We start from the raw sequence: 16,246 nt of genomic DNA, 5'->3' as shown, positions 1-16,246 counted from the left end.
GGGGGACAAATAGATGCAGTTTATATAAGATTCCAAAACAGACATATCCAGGAGGGCAAGATGGCTAAGTGGGTAAAAGCATTTACTGCTAAGAGTTTGATTCCAGGATAAGAAAACCAGCTTCTAAAAGCTGTCTTCTCATACCCACGCTTACACTCTAGCACAGACGTGCACACCTCTCTCTCTCTCTCTCTCTCTCTCTCTCTCACACACACACACACACACACACACACACACACAAACACACACACCACATACCCCATACACACACCCATTTGCTGGATACCAAGTGCTCTAGTCTTCTGGGGAATGGTTTTTAGGCTTGGTCTTGAAATGGAGGGAGTTGGGAAACAAAGAATCGAGCCAACTTAACAGGAAATTGTTAATGTCAGAAAAATTAATATCCTAGTGGAGATTTGCTAAACTCTCATCTCAGAGCTTGGGCAAGACGGCAAACCGACGATTGGCATGTTTTGTTGCTCGTTTTGTTTTGGATTTCTGAGACAAGGTTTCTCTGTTGTTCTGCTGACCTGAAAGTAGCTCCGAGGAGTAGGCTGACCTTGAACTCACAAAGACTCACTAGCCTCTGCTTCCGAGGGCTGGGATTAAAGGCATTCACCACTCACTCAGCTAGTTTTCCTTTTCCTTGACGGTCTTCAAGGTTTGACCAGCTCACACCCACTGAACAGAGGGAACTGCTCTATAGCAATAGAAAGAAAGCCCACCCATTTGTGCCAAGGCTAACATATACAAATCTGTCCCAGCACAATGTCCTGGGTTGGTTTCTACTGCTATGATAAAACGTTGTGACAAAAAGCAATCTTGGAAGAAGGGGATTTGATTTCCTTCCTGTCCCTAGCACAGCTTGCGCACTGTGAATTGAGGTGAGGCAGGAACTTGAGGCAGGGATGTGGAAACAGACTGAAGCAGAGGCCATGGAGGAATGCTGCTTACTGACTTGCTCCGCATGGCTTGCTCAGCCTACTTTCTTATATTTTCCAGGACCTCCTGCCCAGGGGTGGTGTACCTCCAGTGAGCTGGGCCCACCCACATCAATTATTCATCAAGAAAATGCCCTCAGACTTGCCTACGGGCAATCCAATGAAGGCTTTTTTTAGATGAGGTCCCATTGAAGTTTGTGTAACCAGCACATGCAGTGACCTAAAATCACCTACATGTCTGATATTTATATCCAGCTGTAACAGAGTTGAAGCTTGACAGACTCAACATTTATAAACTGTTAAAAAAGAATAATTCAGGGTTGGAGAGATGGCTCAGTAGTTAAGAACACTGTTCTTCCAGAGGTCCTGAGTTCAATTCCCAGCATCCACATGGTGGCTCACAACCATCTGTAATGTGATCCGTTGCCCTCTTCTGGTGTGTCTGAAGACAGCTACAGGGTACTCATATACATTAAATAAATAAATAAATAAATAAATAAATAAATAAATCTTTAAAAAAAGAGTAATTCAATTTATAATCAAAATTGGCAATAAATATGCATAAATAAACTGACAGGTGAATCGCACATGTCTTTAATCCCAGCATAGAGGCAGGAGGATGCCTATGAGTTCTAAGCCAGGCTGGTCTACAGAGTAAGTTCCAGGACAGATAAGAGTTCACACACAAGGGGTTGGGGATTTAGCTCAGTGGTAGAGCGCTTGCCTAGCAAGCACAAGGCCCTGGGTTCGGTCCCCAGCTCCAGGGAAAAAAAAAAAAAGAGTTCACTCTCTCTCTCTCTCTCTCTCTCTCTCTCTCTCTCTCTCTCTCTCTCAGAGCCCCTCCCTGCCATAGGAGAACTAAAATGGGATGGCTGAGGTGATGGATCCACAGGTAAAAGTGCTTGCCGAACAAGCATAAGGACCTGAGTTCAAATCCCCAGCACCCATGGAATGCTGGGCAGGCATAGCAGCCCACTGTAATCCCAGTAATTGGAGGTGGAGACAGAATCTTCAAGCAAGCCAGCCTGCCTCTGGTGAGCTCTGGGCTTAAATAATAAATCCTGCTTTGAGGTATAAATGGAGGAAAATGATCAAGAAAGACAGTTGATGTCAACACATGGCTCCTATACTCAGGCACATGAATGTGCATACATATTCACACATACACATGGGAACATGCACACACATCCACGCACATGAAAAAATTGAACTGAGTATGGTTGTCCATGGCTATAATCCTAGCACTTGGGAGGTGGAAGCATGAGAGCTAGCCTGGGTTACAAGGTAAGTCAGACTAGTTAGAGAATCTCGAATTTACGTTCCTCTGAACTTTAGAGCTCCAACACATTATTCATTCTGGGACAGAGTAAAGCTGAGCTTCAGTCCCCTCCTGTTGACTTTTAAGGGCACATTAGAATCCAGCACACAGGAGGCAGAGGCAGAGACAGGCAGATCTCTGTAAATTTGAGGCCAGCCTGGTCTACATAGTGAGTTCTAGGCTAGCCAGAGCTACATAGAGAGACCCTGTCTCAGAAAAGAGAGAGCACCAGATAGCAGGACCTACTGCATTTTGTAGCTCAGGCTAGTCTACCCGTTAGACACTGGCCAGTGGGGCACACTGAGTTTGGATATACAGATGTTGGTGATTCCTTAAGAACCTACTCCCCATCTCTGGAAAGAAACTACTGTGGGCCTCCTTAGGCTCTGCCTCTGCTGGGCAGGACCCGTTCCTTCCTTTCCCCATGTTCCTCTTCCCAGAGAACCCAGAGGCAGCTGTATACCGACCGACGCTGGGCCCACTTTTCAGCTGCTTGTCATTTAAGAAGGTCTCTGTCCTGCCTATCACCATGTGCATTTTATCCACATGCTGTTACTATGCAGACTTTCAGTCCATCACAGTTCCTGCTGAAAGTCTGCAGAAATCAAAAGGCCAGGTCTAAGACTGGCATGGTTTATGTGGGGTTACCCTACAAATGCTGACCTAGAAAACCCATCTGCCTCGCAGAAATGAATATTAAAAGATGTGACTTATTTGAAACCTGCTGCATGTAAATCACCCTTTTCTCAATGGGAAGTGTGTCCAATTGGACATAACAGTCAAATGGCTTACAGGTTACCTAGATAAGGTACATCATCTCCTGCAGGAGTCAAAGAGGTCTTTGTGCTCACAGATAGGCACCCGGGAACCTGGAAGGTGGAGCTCACATGGTTGTTCCTTTGAGGAAAGGAATGCAATACCTTGTTGAAGTTAACGTCCAGTTCTTCCTCCCAGTCCTATGCTCCCAGAAATAAGACTCAGACTCAAAATTCATTACAAATACCTTGGCCATATAGCTCGGCTCTTCTCTGACTAGATCGTAACTTAGATAACCCAATTAGTTTAACCTACATTCTGCCACGTGGCTGGTTACATGTGCTCAGGTACCCTGCGTCCTTCTCACATCTTCCCGGGTGGCTTTCCCTCCTGGCTCTATCCCAGAGTTCTTTCTCCTCCCAGATGTCCTACCTTCTATTTCCTGCCTAAGCCATAGGCCATAGGCTTTTTAATTGACAGGCGATGTATCCATATAGTACACAAGATATTCTCTCTACAATACCTGTTATCCACCGGAAGGTGACAGACATGCATTCTGGCTTGGGGACCTTTGCTCTATCTGGGTAGGTAGAGACTTCTTTGGCACTGTATCCTTTCTCTGACTCTTATCATAATTTCTTCCTCAGTCTATAGAGCCTATCTTTATGGATTTTATGAGGGCTTTTGTTAGCAATTCCTCCAGGCTCCGCCCAACAGTTACCTAGTAACAGCTTGCCTTTCTGACCACAGACTTGCCAGGAGCCAGACATAAGAAGACCTCTCTCTTCTCCCCCTCCTCCCACATGTCCCCAGCCAGCCTCTTCCCCTCTTTCTCCCTGTCTCTCTCTCCTCTCTCTGTTCTTCTCTCTCTCCCTCCTTTCTCTGCCTCTACCCTTTTCCAGGTTCCCTCCCCACCCTACCAGTAAACCTTTATATTAGGTCTGTCACACGGCTGATTCCCCAGGGGCAGCACCTTGGCAGACCCTGCTGAAGTGCTCCCTCCTGTGGCACTATGCTCCCGAGCTTTATAAAATGCAACAGTTTTGCTGTGGTCACGTCTGAACTGAAATACTTTGTATTTATTTACATTACAATCCACATGGGATTGAGTTAATAGTCACCAGAATAGAGTGTGTTGTGCTTAAAGGTACTTTAAATAAACCATCGAGGGCCAAATGCCAGAAGTTGAACCAATACTAGCTACTGAGTGTTGAGCTGAACTCCCGTGGCCGGTCTCTCTACAGCCTGTGAAGGTTGCAGAGACCCCCGAAATCTCCCTTAAAGTTTTACCATCAACAAAGCTACCCATGGCTTCTAGAACTATAGCAGAAACCAGATGTGGTTGTGGTCAAATACCAGTGACTTTTCATTTAGACGGTCCTGGAGGGGCCTTGGCTCTCCATAGCTGTGTGATCCAGGACAAGATAATGAACAACCCTGAGATTTTATGTCTGCATTTGGAAAATGAGATGTGAATGCAGTCACAGTAGCTCACATCTGAAATCATAGCATGAGAGGCTGGAGCAGGGGACTGCTACAAGTTCTAGGCCAGCTTGGGCTACAGAAAACTCCCTAAGACCTGAAGACTTGAGTTAGATCCCCAGCACCAATGGGGCTGAGAACCGATTCCTGAATGTTGTCCTGTGGCATGCAGATATCATGGTACATATGACATGGTATTAACATACACATACACGTTCACATGCGTACCCATACACATGCATGGACACACATGTACACATGCACACATTCACTCACATGCACACACATGCACACGTATGCACACACATGTATCCATAATAAAAAATAAAACAAAAATGTTTAAAAGAAGGAACTATAATGGTACGCATGGGTGGTGATGTCACCATGAACTTGCTTTTTATATGCAATGCCCCCCCCAAAAAAACCCCAAAACTGAAAGAACAAGAAGAAAAATGTCATTGTCTGCACTGTGCAGAAGAGCAGATCCGAGTGCTGCTCTGCCATTAATCCCAGGAACCACTAGCAGTAGTGGGGCGCCACCAATGTAACATGAGCACAGGTGCCTCATGACAAACATGGCTGGCATGTTCAACTGCATAATGCTCTGGCACTGTATTTTGAATGACATTAATTTATTAAATAAATTGTATATAATCAAAAAAAAAAAGAAGAAGAAGAAAAATGTCACCAGTGTTCAAGGGTTACTGCACTGGTTTTACAGAGCCGTGCTGGGAAACACCAGCATGACACACAGTCTGGTAAGTGGCAGATCTTTAGTTCATGATTTTGCTTAGCTTTGGATTCCCCGCCTGATTATAGTTTCTCTACAACATACCAGGAAACATGCATTTCTGTTGTTCAAGTTCCTCTGAGTCGCCAGCAGCGGTTAAGGAAAAGAGGAATCTCTAGTACAGGAGAGTATCTTAGATGCTTGTGCTCTCAAAGACTGTCTGAGGCAAGGGGAGGGGGCTAATCCTTGGCCTCTCTGTAAATGCTCCTTTTGAGGGCTGACCTGTCCCCTCCCCTCCCACACACACTCCGGCTATGGCCTGCCTGGATCTATCCCTGTGACCACAACTGTTGGGGTATGGGCGTTCACAGCTCGAGCCCTAAGCCAGTTCAATCCTGCTTTCATTAGAGGGAGGTCAAGTCACCCACTTGTCACTCAACCGTGGGGACCCAGAGAGGCAGTGTGTCGGAGGGCTCTCCTGCCTGTTACAGTTGGCAAGGGTCTCCTAAGCTTCACAGCTCCACATGGGAAGCTGTGATTGGCTAGTGATAGAAGAGGAAGTTGAAATGAAAAGCCAGGCAGTTGGCTTCTCCACTTCCTGTCAGTGTTTAAGCAGAGCTACAGCGCTTCATCTCCCCCCAACCCCTGCTCCCAGCAGCAGGACTCTGAAGACTGGCTGCAGGGGACACTTGCCTGGTTGTGGAAGCTACTCAGAAGTTTGCTAAGACCGTTAATATTGTAGGACCCACAGCCTAGTTGAATGGTTGTTGAATTTAGTCAATGAAATAAAGGCAGGCTGAGGGGAAGGGAGGACAGGCCGGCTGTTAGGAGCGCTTGCTCTTCAGGCAGGGGCCTTCATAAGCACCTACAGCTTCAGTTCTAAGGGATCCAACACCCTCCTCAGGCCACTATGGGCACCCGGAATGCACATGGTACACACACACGGCACTTACACACACATAAAATTTAAAAAATGCATAAAACAAATAAATCTTTTTAATTTGAAAAACAAAGCAGGCACATTAACTGGATGAAAACACCGCGAGCTAAGAGAGTTTGGACAAAGCAAATTGTTCAGATTGAGCTTGTAGAGCCACAGAGAGAAACGGACCTTCCTCCTCCTCGTGGGGAAAAAAACCAAACCGCACCAGCCTGCATTCATCTCTCACGCTAACGTTTATCAAACTGTTAAGCCCCAGAGCAGACGTTCACCACGTTTGCACAACTTTGTCACGGACGAGCTGGCCATGAGGCTCAGTGGCATCTGGAGGCAGGAGGGCCAAGTAAACGGGGGTTTCTGCCCCCTCTTCCACGGTCCTGGAGCCCTGGTCCCTCGCCATGTCGGTCTTCACCCATCCCGGGCAGCAGGCATTCAGCAAAATCCTGTCCGCTTTCCTCTTCTCGTCCAGCTGCCGGGCCAGGATTCTCGTAAGGACTGTCACGCCCAGCTTGGACACCCCGTAAGCTGAGTCTGGCCAACCTTCTCTCTCGTGGACTTCATTTTTTGTGTCCTCCACAAACTTTTTCATGAGGTCGACCAGATCCCCCTCGGTAAGTGTGTCACATCGGAACCTTTCCTGAAGATCTTCGCTGCAGTTTTCAAGGGCTTTTAACCCCTGCAGACTGCTGACATTCACCACTCTACCTGCAACAGACAGCACCAGGAAAAGTCCATCACAAAGGGTTTCAGGGGGCAGTAAACACCACAGTCTCGGTGCAGTTTGGGTTTAATTGCTGATAAATCAGACACAACTCAGCAAGTAAAGGCTCTTGCCTCCAAGCCGGATGACCCATAGAGTTCCATTCTGAGGCCCCAAAGTGGCCCCAAATCAGAATCCATTCTGATTCCTGTGGTCTGTCCTCCAACATCCACATATGGTGCACACAAACATGCCTACTCCTCTAAATAAATACATACATAAACAAAAAAAATAGTAAGCAAGTCTAGTAGTAAGTGTGTGTGTGTGTGTGTGTGTGTGTGTGTGTTTATTCCAAGGGCACAAACACATCTCTACCACTGACCAGGCTTTTCCTTCCACGACAATTCTCTGTGACCCAACTTCTTATGCTGTGGGGTTTGTACTCTATACAGAGCTGTGTAATTGACTGTGTGGGTCCAATATATATATTTAAACATATTACATATATTTGAAAATCTTTTTGCTATTACATATATGTATACACATGTATATATGTTTGCCTATATGTAATAGTAAAAAGTTACTAAATTGCAGGGTCTGAAAATGAATTCAAAATCAAATGTATAATGACTCAGGTTTTTCTGGCAGTGTTCAACAGTGTTGTGTCAGGCCTTGGTTCTGAGCACGCTTGTGCACTTTAGATGCCATCTTGCCACTAAAGGCCAAGAAGCACTGTGGGAAACATTTCTACCCAAGCCTGGAACTCATATATGGTTGTCGCAGTGGCTTGTTACTGTACAGACCTGCTATTCTGCTCTTACAGAACAATAATAGTTCAGTTGTTAAAGCCAGCCTTTTGACACTTTCCTACCATCATTCCACAGACTGTGAGTATCAGGTCAGTGTACCTTTGGGCTGTTTTTATGTTAGAATGTTTCATTCCGCAGCAAACACATATCAGGTGAGTGTACCTTTGGACTGTATTATGTTAGAATGTTTCATTCTAAACACTATTGCTGGAGGTTCGACTTAAGTTTCAAAAGCTTAGTGAAGTGAATTTGGGCTTGAGCTTAGGGCAGGAATTCCAACTACTTTCGAAATGGCCCTGACATACTTCAACGTTCTGTAGTAACATGTATTTATGTGAAGAGGTGTTCTTGGTACTTATGGTGGTAAAATAAAAATGTTGACTGACCTTTGGAAAATGTTGAAGACTTGCTACATCCTGCAGCATCAATCACTCAACTAGGATATAAACATGTATGCAAATAGAGAAGCACACGCATGGCATCTCATTAGTATGCAAATTTGCCTTAATCGTAACTGGTAAAATTCTATGTACTTTTTTTTTTTTTTTTGACAGAGTCTCGTGTAGCCTCAAACTCTCTACAGGCAGCTGAGGGTAACCTTGGGTTTCTAATTCTCCTGCCTTCCCCTTGGAAGTACAGGTATGTGCTGTCAACCCAGTTTATACATGACTAGGAATTAAACCCAGGCCCTCCTGTGTGCTGGGCGACACTGTAACGACAGAGCTACGTCCCCAGCTCCGAAAGGATTATTTTAAAATAAGCACCTCGATGTTCAGTATCAGAAAATGTTGCGTTATATACCAATTTCAAACACCTGGTGCTGCATTAAATTAACCCTCCCCCCCAAGAGTAAAAGGGTCACGAGTGGAGGAAGTTTAAGAAGCCTTGCTTTTAAAGATGGTCTGTAGATCTGTGGCAGCTGGGGACCGCCCAAAAGGGAACTGAAGTCCTGCATCAGCGAGGAGTCCTCAGGACCACATCTGTTTCAGCGCAAAGCCACAAAACATACACAGGGTCAGGGGCCACCCAAGCCTCACAGTTAGAACTACCACACAGGCAAACGCATCCTACTCAAAGGCCAGGGCCAGCGTCCTAGGAACCTGCTCAGGCAGGATGGGACACTCTGTACAAACTGAAACCCTCAGTTCTTCCTGTGTGTGAAGGTTTGCATATGCTTGGCCCAGGGAATGGCACTATTAGAAGGTATGGCCTTGTTGAAGGAAGTGTGTCACTGTGGGGTGGGCTTGGAGACCCTCCTCCTAGGTCCTCCTGGGATGCTCAGTCTGCTTCTGGCTTCCTTCGGGTGCATATGTAGAAGTCAGCTCCTCCTGCACCATGGCTGCCTGGATGCTGCCATGCTTTGATGATATTGGACTGAACCTTTGAACCTGTAAGCCAGCCCCGATTAAATGTTGTCCTTTATAAAACTTGCATTGGTCATGGTGTCTGTTCATAGCAGGAAGACCCTAACTCAGACACAGTGTCAGCTACCCACGGTTTCCTTTGTTCAGAACTGTAGAGCAGTTGCCCTTTACTTGTCCTTGTGTCTGTGTCTGGTTTTAAGCAGCTCTCATAGCAGAAAAGCCTCCAGCATTCCCCTCTGAGGCCAGACAGGCACACTGCTTGCTACCATTTCTACAGCCAAGTCACCATGGCAGGTGACAGAATCATCAATAAGTTTTATAAAAACCCCTCTTCCTTCAACACACATAATCTACCTACTTATCACCTGTAGGCACCCAAGGGACAGCGCCTTTCTCCCCAGGACTAAAGCTTTCAGTTCCCTAAGTCGCACAGTTGACTGGGGATGGGCAGTCGCCTCCATCCCTGAGCCCCTAAACTGGAGTCAGTTTCTCCTGGAAGTATATCCTGAGTGATGACCTCATCCACGCAGGAGGGAGGCCTATCCTCCACCCTGGTTCCAATTTCATTAATCTGAGTTATCAGTAACATGATAATTAACCAATTAATTAATATGAGTTATTATTCACATTGGCAAAAATTCACAGCTACTAGAGTGGCAGTAGGGTTTGTAATGTAATTTCAGCAATTGTGGGGCTGGGAGTTCAAGGCCAGCATGGGCTACGAAGTTTCAGGTCTGCAAAGTGTATAAAGAAAGAAGGGAGGGAGGAAGGGAGGGAGGGAGGAAGGGGACAAGAAAAACAACAAACACTGTAGGAGCTGCTGGGCCCCTTATTGTTCTAACCCTTATTACAGGGAGAAGCTATTTTGTGTCCATTTTGATCTGGGGGTAGGTGTGTGTGTGGGAGATGCTGGGGGTGATCAGAGGTCATTATATTAACCAGATGGTCTAACCATCTCTAAGAGGGACTACACTATACCACGTGTGCATGCATGCTCATACATATGGATCTATCTGTGTCTTCATGCATACAGAAACGACATATATATATATATATATATATATATATATATATATATATATATATATATATATAAATAAAACAGGCAAGTAGCTCCCTCTAGTGACTTAATTGTTACTTAAGCTATTTTTGTCTTGGGTGAGTAAGCAAGACCTAGGTTCCTGGAAAGTAATGTGCTAAACAGAAAGTACAAGGGCGATTGATAGTAAGCGCTGTGTCTCTTGGTGAACACAGTGTAGCAAAGAGACACAGTGTAGCAGAGTCAAATATTCTAGGCAGACTAAATCCTCCTTCCCTTAGGGCAGGAAGTTGCAATCTTGACCAAAGACCTGGTTCACCTGGTTCTTGGTCCTCCCCATTCCTCCCAGAGCTTTCCTTTAACTTTCAAAACAGCTTGGCTCACTCTTGAAGCTGTAATTCTTATTCCAATAGGATGAAGTGTATTTGATCGGGTGGTGCAGGCCAAGCTGGTCTTCTGGGTTCAGGGATGGCAGGTGCACAGTGCCTGGAGACTTCCGTGAGTGAACCCATCCGGCTAAGAAACGAAGGAGTGAGCAGGTGGCCGGGATTCAAGCTCAGCTCTTACCACACTTTTCGGATTGAAAGTTTCTTACAGCTAAGCTGGGTACAGGGATGCAATGCCTGGAATCCCAGCATCCAGGAAGCAAATGCAGGAGGAGGCTTCAGAGGTTCAAGGCCAGCCTGGTCAAATTCAAGGCTAGACTACACTATAGAGTTAGATCCTGTTTTATTTTTTGTTTTGTTTTTTTTTTTTCTCTTTTTTTCCCGGAGCTGGGGACCGAACCCAGGGCCTTGCGCTTGCTAGGCAAGCGCTCTACCACTGAGCTAAATCCCCAACCCCTTTTTGTTTTTTTTTTTAAAGAGGAAAAACCCCCCACAATTCTCACATCCTGAGTTAATTCTCATTCAAAATGTTAAGAAAATTAAATTTTTTAGATCTGTTTATTTTATGCCTATGTATGTTTTCTCTGTGTGTATGTACATGTGCCATGTGCATGCCCTGTGCCCAAAGAGGTTAGAATTGGGTGTTGGATCCTCTGGAACTGGAGTTACCAATGGCTGTGAGCTATGTAGGTGCAGGGAACCATGGGAACCGAACTCATGTTTTCTGCAAGAGCAACAAGTGTTCTTTTTTTTTTTTTTTTTTTTTTTTTTGGTTCTTTTTTTCGGAGCTGGGGACCGAACCCAGGGCCTGCAACAAGTGTTCTTAATTGACAAACTATCTCTCTAGACCTGAAAATTATGTTTTAAAAACAATAGCTGGGAGGCTGAAGCGATGGTTCAGTGGTCAAGAGCACTGACTGCTCTTCCAAAGGTGCTAAGTTCAAATCCCAGCAACCACATGGTGGCTCACAACCATCTGTAACTGGATCCGATGGCCTCTCCTGTCAAGCAGGTACACATAGAGATAGAGCACACATATACATTAAATAAATAATAAATCTTAAAAAAAAACTCAACAACAAAACAACAGCCACAGGGCTTTCCCTCAGAACCACAGCTAATCTTAGAGAAAAAAAATCCTCAGAGAAGTGGTCCTCTCCATCAAGTTGGCCTTTTCACACATAGAGTCTTGGCTAGAAAATCTTTGTCTTCCAACTCAGCTTCAGGCCCTGTGGATAAAATGGTCCTCCTGTGTGTGATGGGTCCAATTATAGCACCAGTGCTGGGTTTAATGGTAAAATGGTGGGCTCCCAATAAACATTAGAAGGAAATTAAGAATAATTAATAATTAAGGCATTTCCCTACAAAAGCTATTTCTTTTGGATCCTTTCAGCCAGCTCACAACATCTAGAAAAAAAACCTTTCTCATAAGTTTTTTTTTTTTTAAGTTTCCCATAAGAAGAAAGGAATAGAAGGAATGTTATAACGCCAGAGAAGACAGAGGTGGGCCCATCCTTGCAATGCCTGGGGGTCTGGGGGAGGGCACTCTCTAAAACTGTCACAGACCTTTGGGGGCATGCTGCATCTTGTGATGGAGGTGGCGATCATGACACAGACCTCAAGAACACTGATCACTACCACAGAGTCCCAACAAGCACAGCTAAGAGGCTCAAGTACAAAGCCAGAAACCTTGATTAAATAAGGCGGCTTTTACCCTCCATCCCACAAGCACATTCTACCCTCCATCTCACGAGTGCATGGCAACCTTGAGCAGTTTCGTGCATGGCAACCTTGAGAGGTTCCTGTCAGTTCCCCTATTTGAGGGACCGGTGGCCACTTCCTGAGGGACAGTAGTCCTACTTTGGACTTACCATGTGGTTTCATTATGGGCAGCAGCTCGGTGCAGACATTTCTAGTGGCAAAGAAGTTCGTCTTCAGTGTCACCTCAGCTTGAACGTCGAAGGGCGTTGGATCATCCACTTTGAAAGGTACAAGGAAGAAACGAAAGAGGAATTACATTTTCCTCTGAAACTCGTGTGAGAAGTTGGATCCCATCACATAGCCGCTAAAGGAGAAGCATGCTAACTCTAGAACAGTCTGGGTGAGCTTGGTGATACACACATCTGTAAACCACACACACACACACACACACACACACACACACACACACACACACACCTTTAAACTAGAACTTGATTTTTCTAAAGCTCTGTGAGCATAAGGAAAGAACTTTCTGGTCCGCATCCCAAGTTTCTCATCAGCCCCGCTCATGCCGCATCTCAAGAACACCCAGTTTTGATCTTCCCATCTCAAGCTTGAATTCAAGTAGGCGGTTCCTGGAGGTTGGGTAAAGATGCAGGCTCTGGTGCGGCAGGTGTAAGAACTCAGCGCGCGCGCGTGCGTGCGTGCGTGCGTGTGTGTGTGTGTGTGTGTGTGTGTATGTGTGTGGTGAGGGGCGCAGCTGCTGCTGAAGTTCGCATACACATGGCACACACTTAAGAAGCAGGGACTTCCGGGGCTGGGGATTTAGCTCAGTGGTAGAGCACTTACCTAGGAAGCGCAAGGCCCTGGGTTCGGTCCCCAGCTCCGAAAAAAAGAACCAAAAAAAAAAAAAAAAAAAAAAGCAGGGACTTCCAAGGCTGTAATTCACCAAATCTTCCATCCGAGGCTGAGAGTGGCTGGGGTGGTGAACTCACCCCTCCCCTTCCCGGAAGCCCACAGGCCGAGTTTGGAAATGCGAGAGTTTGGAAATGCGGGTGGAAGGGTGATTTGGGTCTCATGCAAGGCGCCTATGCCTGTCCAGGGCCAACCTGATAGATTTCTGCTCCACAGTAGTCTCCTCCCCTTGTCGGTCTCCTGGCTCTCTAAGCATTATAAGTGAAGCAGAACTGTTTGTTTCTGTTCCAGTACCTGACAACTGGGTAATTTTGCTAATTGAACGTTTGTTGGAGTAAGCGATCTTGATTTTTTTTCCCCCCTAAAGGGAGATGATTTCAAACCGCTTTAAGTTTAATAACAAACCTAGTTTCCCCTAGGAGGGGGGAAGCAGGGCTCGCTTCCTTTTTGCTAGAGCCTCCCAAAACACTCCATTAAAGCCTGTAGGAAACCCACTCACTATCCCGTGCCAGCGCGCGCTAATTGTGTCCGGGAGACCCGTTTCCTGTCCTCAACAGATGTCTCCTGGGATCTATGAATGCGCCCTTGTTTCACGCAAAGCTAAAGCTCCAACCGGTTTTTTTTTTTTTTTTTGGAAGACCCTTCTCTGAGAAAAGCTTTCGTGCGTGGGACAGAAAGCTGATGAGTTTGGCAAGGCGTGGTCCCCTCCCAGGAGGCTGGTTTTCTTGCAAACAGGCACAGCTGAAAGTTCCAAGGAGGGCCTCCGGCAGAGCACAGGCCGGCACAGGCCGCCGGCCGGGTGGGGCGTGGAGTGGGACGCCTGGGCGTGCCCTCACCCGAGTCACCCACCGCACGCGGGAACACGCCTCGCAGGGCGGGAGCCGGACGCACCCAGGCGGGATGGCGCAGCCTCCGGATCGCGGAGGCTCGCTGCCCTGCACCCTCGGAGAACCCCGGACACCTCCTCCTGGAGCCCCACACCTACTTCTAAAGGCGATGCCCGCATTGTTGACCAGCACGTTAAGTCCTCCGTACTCCTTGCGCAGAAAGTCGCGCAGCGCGCGGATGCTCTGCGGGTTGTCGATGTCCAGCTGGTGGAAGCGTGGGCTCAGGCCCTCCGCCTGCAGCTGCTTCACCGCTGCGCGGCCCCGCGCCTCGTCCCGCGCCGTGAGCACCACGTCCCCCGAGAATTTCCGACACAGGTCACGCGTGATCGCGAAGCCGATGCCTTTGTTAGCCCCAGTCACCAGGGCCACGCGGCTGCAGGACGACATGTCAGAGGGACACACGGACCACCGGACTGTCAGACCGGCTGGGCAGCGGGTCACGCCGTGGTCAGAACCCTGGCGTAGGACTTGATTCTGGAACTGGGCGCTGCGACTGCTAGAGAACAAGGCCTGAGAAGTCGGTCCCTCCCCTCCAAGGAGGAGCCCTCGTTCCTGAAGGGTCCGCCTCCTCCCGCCTGCCCGCCGGGGTAGAGATCCTGGTTCAGATTTAAGCCTTGGGCAGGGACAAGCGCTGCTCCCAAAGGAAGGGGTCAGTGGGACTCGTGGCTGTCGGATTGAAGCAACTATTTTGGGGAAACCTCAAAAGGAGGAAAATAAGTGATCCGTAATTTTCTTGGGCGAGAGCCCGTCGTTCTATGCAAATGCAAACGTTTGCTTCTACCGAACTAGCACTGAGATTACTTAACATTCACACTCGCTGCTTGCTGAGGGACTTGAGGGAACAGTGCCTGGGAGTAGACTGAACAGGTGTGGGCGAGCTCTGCGCGTCTGGAGGTCTCGGTGCGCCCCCACGTGGGAGAGAAGGCTCATGTAGTACAGGAGCCCTCCGTGCCCGTCTTTGGTCTTTGGTTTATTCTAAGTGTACATGGGCATGCAGATAGATCTGTATTGGTCTAGGTCTATGTGAATTGTCTTCCAAGGAGATTCTGAACCTACGAACACAATTCCAGACGCGTCTAAATGTGGGCATGCAGTCAGACCTCCTCCCTTCTTGAGTGGAATCCAGTCTGTGTTGATCCTACTTGGCTAGTGATTCTGAGGTTTAAGGCCAATTAAATCCTCACAGTGATTCAGCGTTTCCCAAGCAAATCCGGTCAAACTGCCTTCGCCTCTTGTTTGTTGACTCCACCTTCTGTTTCAATTAACCCCGCCTGAGGTCTGGAAGATGCTAGGCTCTGTGGGGGCCTGGCATGCCTGTGATGGTTAACTTGAGAGGATCTAACCACCTAGGAGATGGACCTCTCTGTCTGTCAGTCTGTGAGGGAGTTTCTCAGGCTGACAGGGTATGAGACCCACCCTAAGCTAAGCACGGTTCCGGAGCTGGGATGCTGGACTGAGTAAAAGGGAGAAAGTGAATGAGCCAAGGCTGCTGCTCAGCGGGTAAAGGTCACAAGGACTAGAATTCAAATCCCCAAGATCCACACAATGTCAGGCAGGGCAGCTGGTGTGTAATCCCAGAAGCAGGATTGCCCAGGCAAGTTGGTTAGCCAAGTTGTCAAGGTCTGAGTTCAAGTGAGAGATTCTGCCTCAAAGAATCAGGAAGAGATGAATGGAGGAAGACATTTGTCAATGTCTGGCCTCTGCACACACGGGTACATGCCTCCAGCCCTGCACCACACACACACACACACACACACATATACACACATACACACATATAAACACACACGCACACACATGCACACACACATCCACACACACACAAATACACATAAACACACACACATAAACACACATACACACACATACACACACATACACACATGCACACACATGCACACACATACACACACACAAACACACACACATAAACACACATACACACACATACACATGCGCACACACACATGCACACACAGTGTGACCATCTGTCTTATGCACATGTGACTAGGACACCACAATGACAGACTCTGGAGCTGTGAGCCAGAATAAACCTGCTCTTGAATTGCCTTTTTCTCTGGTCATGTGATCCAGGCAACAAGGACATCTATTTTCCGAGTTCTCTCCTGCAGACCATGAGGATCAGAGTGCACGGCAGTTCAGTGATGGAGCACTTGTGCAGCACGCCCTTGTGAAGGAGGATTCCTGAGAAGAAGCTGGGTCTGGCTGTGAATGAGACTCCTAGAAGGAGTTTCTGTATCTAGAGACTGAAGGACAG

At 47.2% G+C, this 16,246-nt stretch overlaps 1 protein-coding gene across 1 annotated transcript; it reads right to left on the bottom strand.

The window, feature by feature from the left end:
- Positions 1–6,205: 6,205 nt before the first annotated feature.
- Cbr3 (carbonyl reductase 3) lies at positions 6,206–14,466 on the bottom strand. Its single transcript, NM_001107110.1, has 3 exons — positions 14,067–14,466; positions 12,337–12,444; positions 6,206–6,872 (listed from the first exon to the last, which is right to left on the bottom strand). Exons 1-3 carry the CDS (start codon positions 14,353–14,355, stop codon positions 6,436–6,438), a joined length of 834 nt encoding a protein of 277 aa, NP_001100580.1. The 5' UTR covers positions 14,356–14,466; the 3' UTR covers positions 6,206–6,435.
- Positions 14,467–16,246: the final 1,780 nt, after the last annotated feature.

This window comes from Rattus norvegicus, chromosome 11, assembly GCF_036323735.1.
Source record: "Rattus norvegicus strain BN/NHsdMcwi chromosome 11, GRCr8, whole genome shotgun sequence".
Classification (NCBI taxonomy): Eukaryota; Metazoa; Chordata; class Mammalia; order Rodentia; family Muridae; genus Rattus; species Rattus norvegicus.
Note: the sequence above shows the minus strand (reverse complement) of the source record. Positions and strands in the feature narration are given on the sequence as shown.

What these genes read in the sequence shown, in the direction of transcription:
- Cbr3 (NM_001107110.1), bottom strand. Translation starts at nt 14,355, where the DNA reads ATGTCGTCCTGCAGCCGCGTGGCCCTGGTGACTGGGGCTAACAAAGGC. An exon ending in TGCGGGCATCGCCTTTAGAA is followed by an intron (nt 12,445 to 14,066) that starts GTAGGTGTGGGG and finishes TACCTTTCAAAG; the next exon opens with TGGATGATCCAACGCCCTTC. An exon ending in GCCCATAATGAAACCACATG is followed by an intron (nt 6,873 to 12,336) that starts GTAAGTCCAAAG and finishes TGTCTGTTGCAG; the next exon opens with GTAGAGTGGTGAATGTCAGC.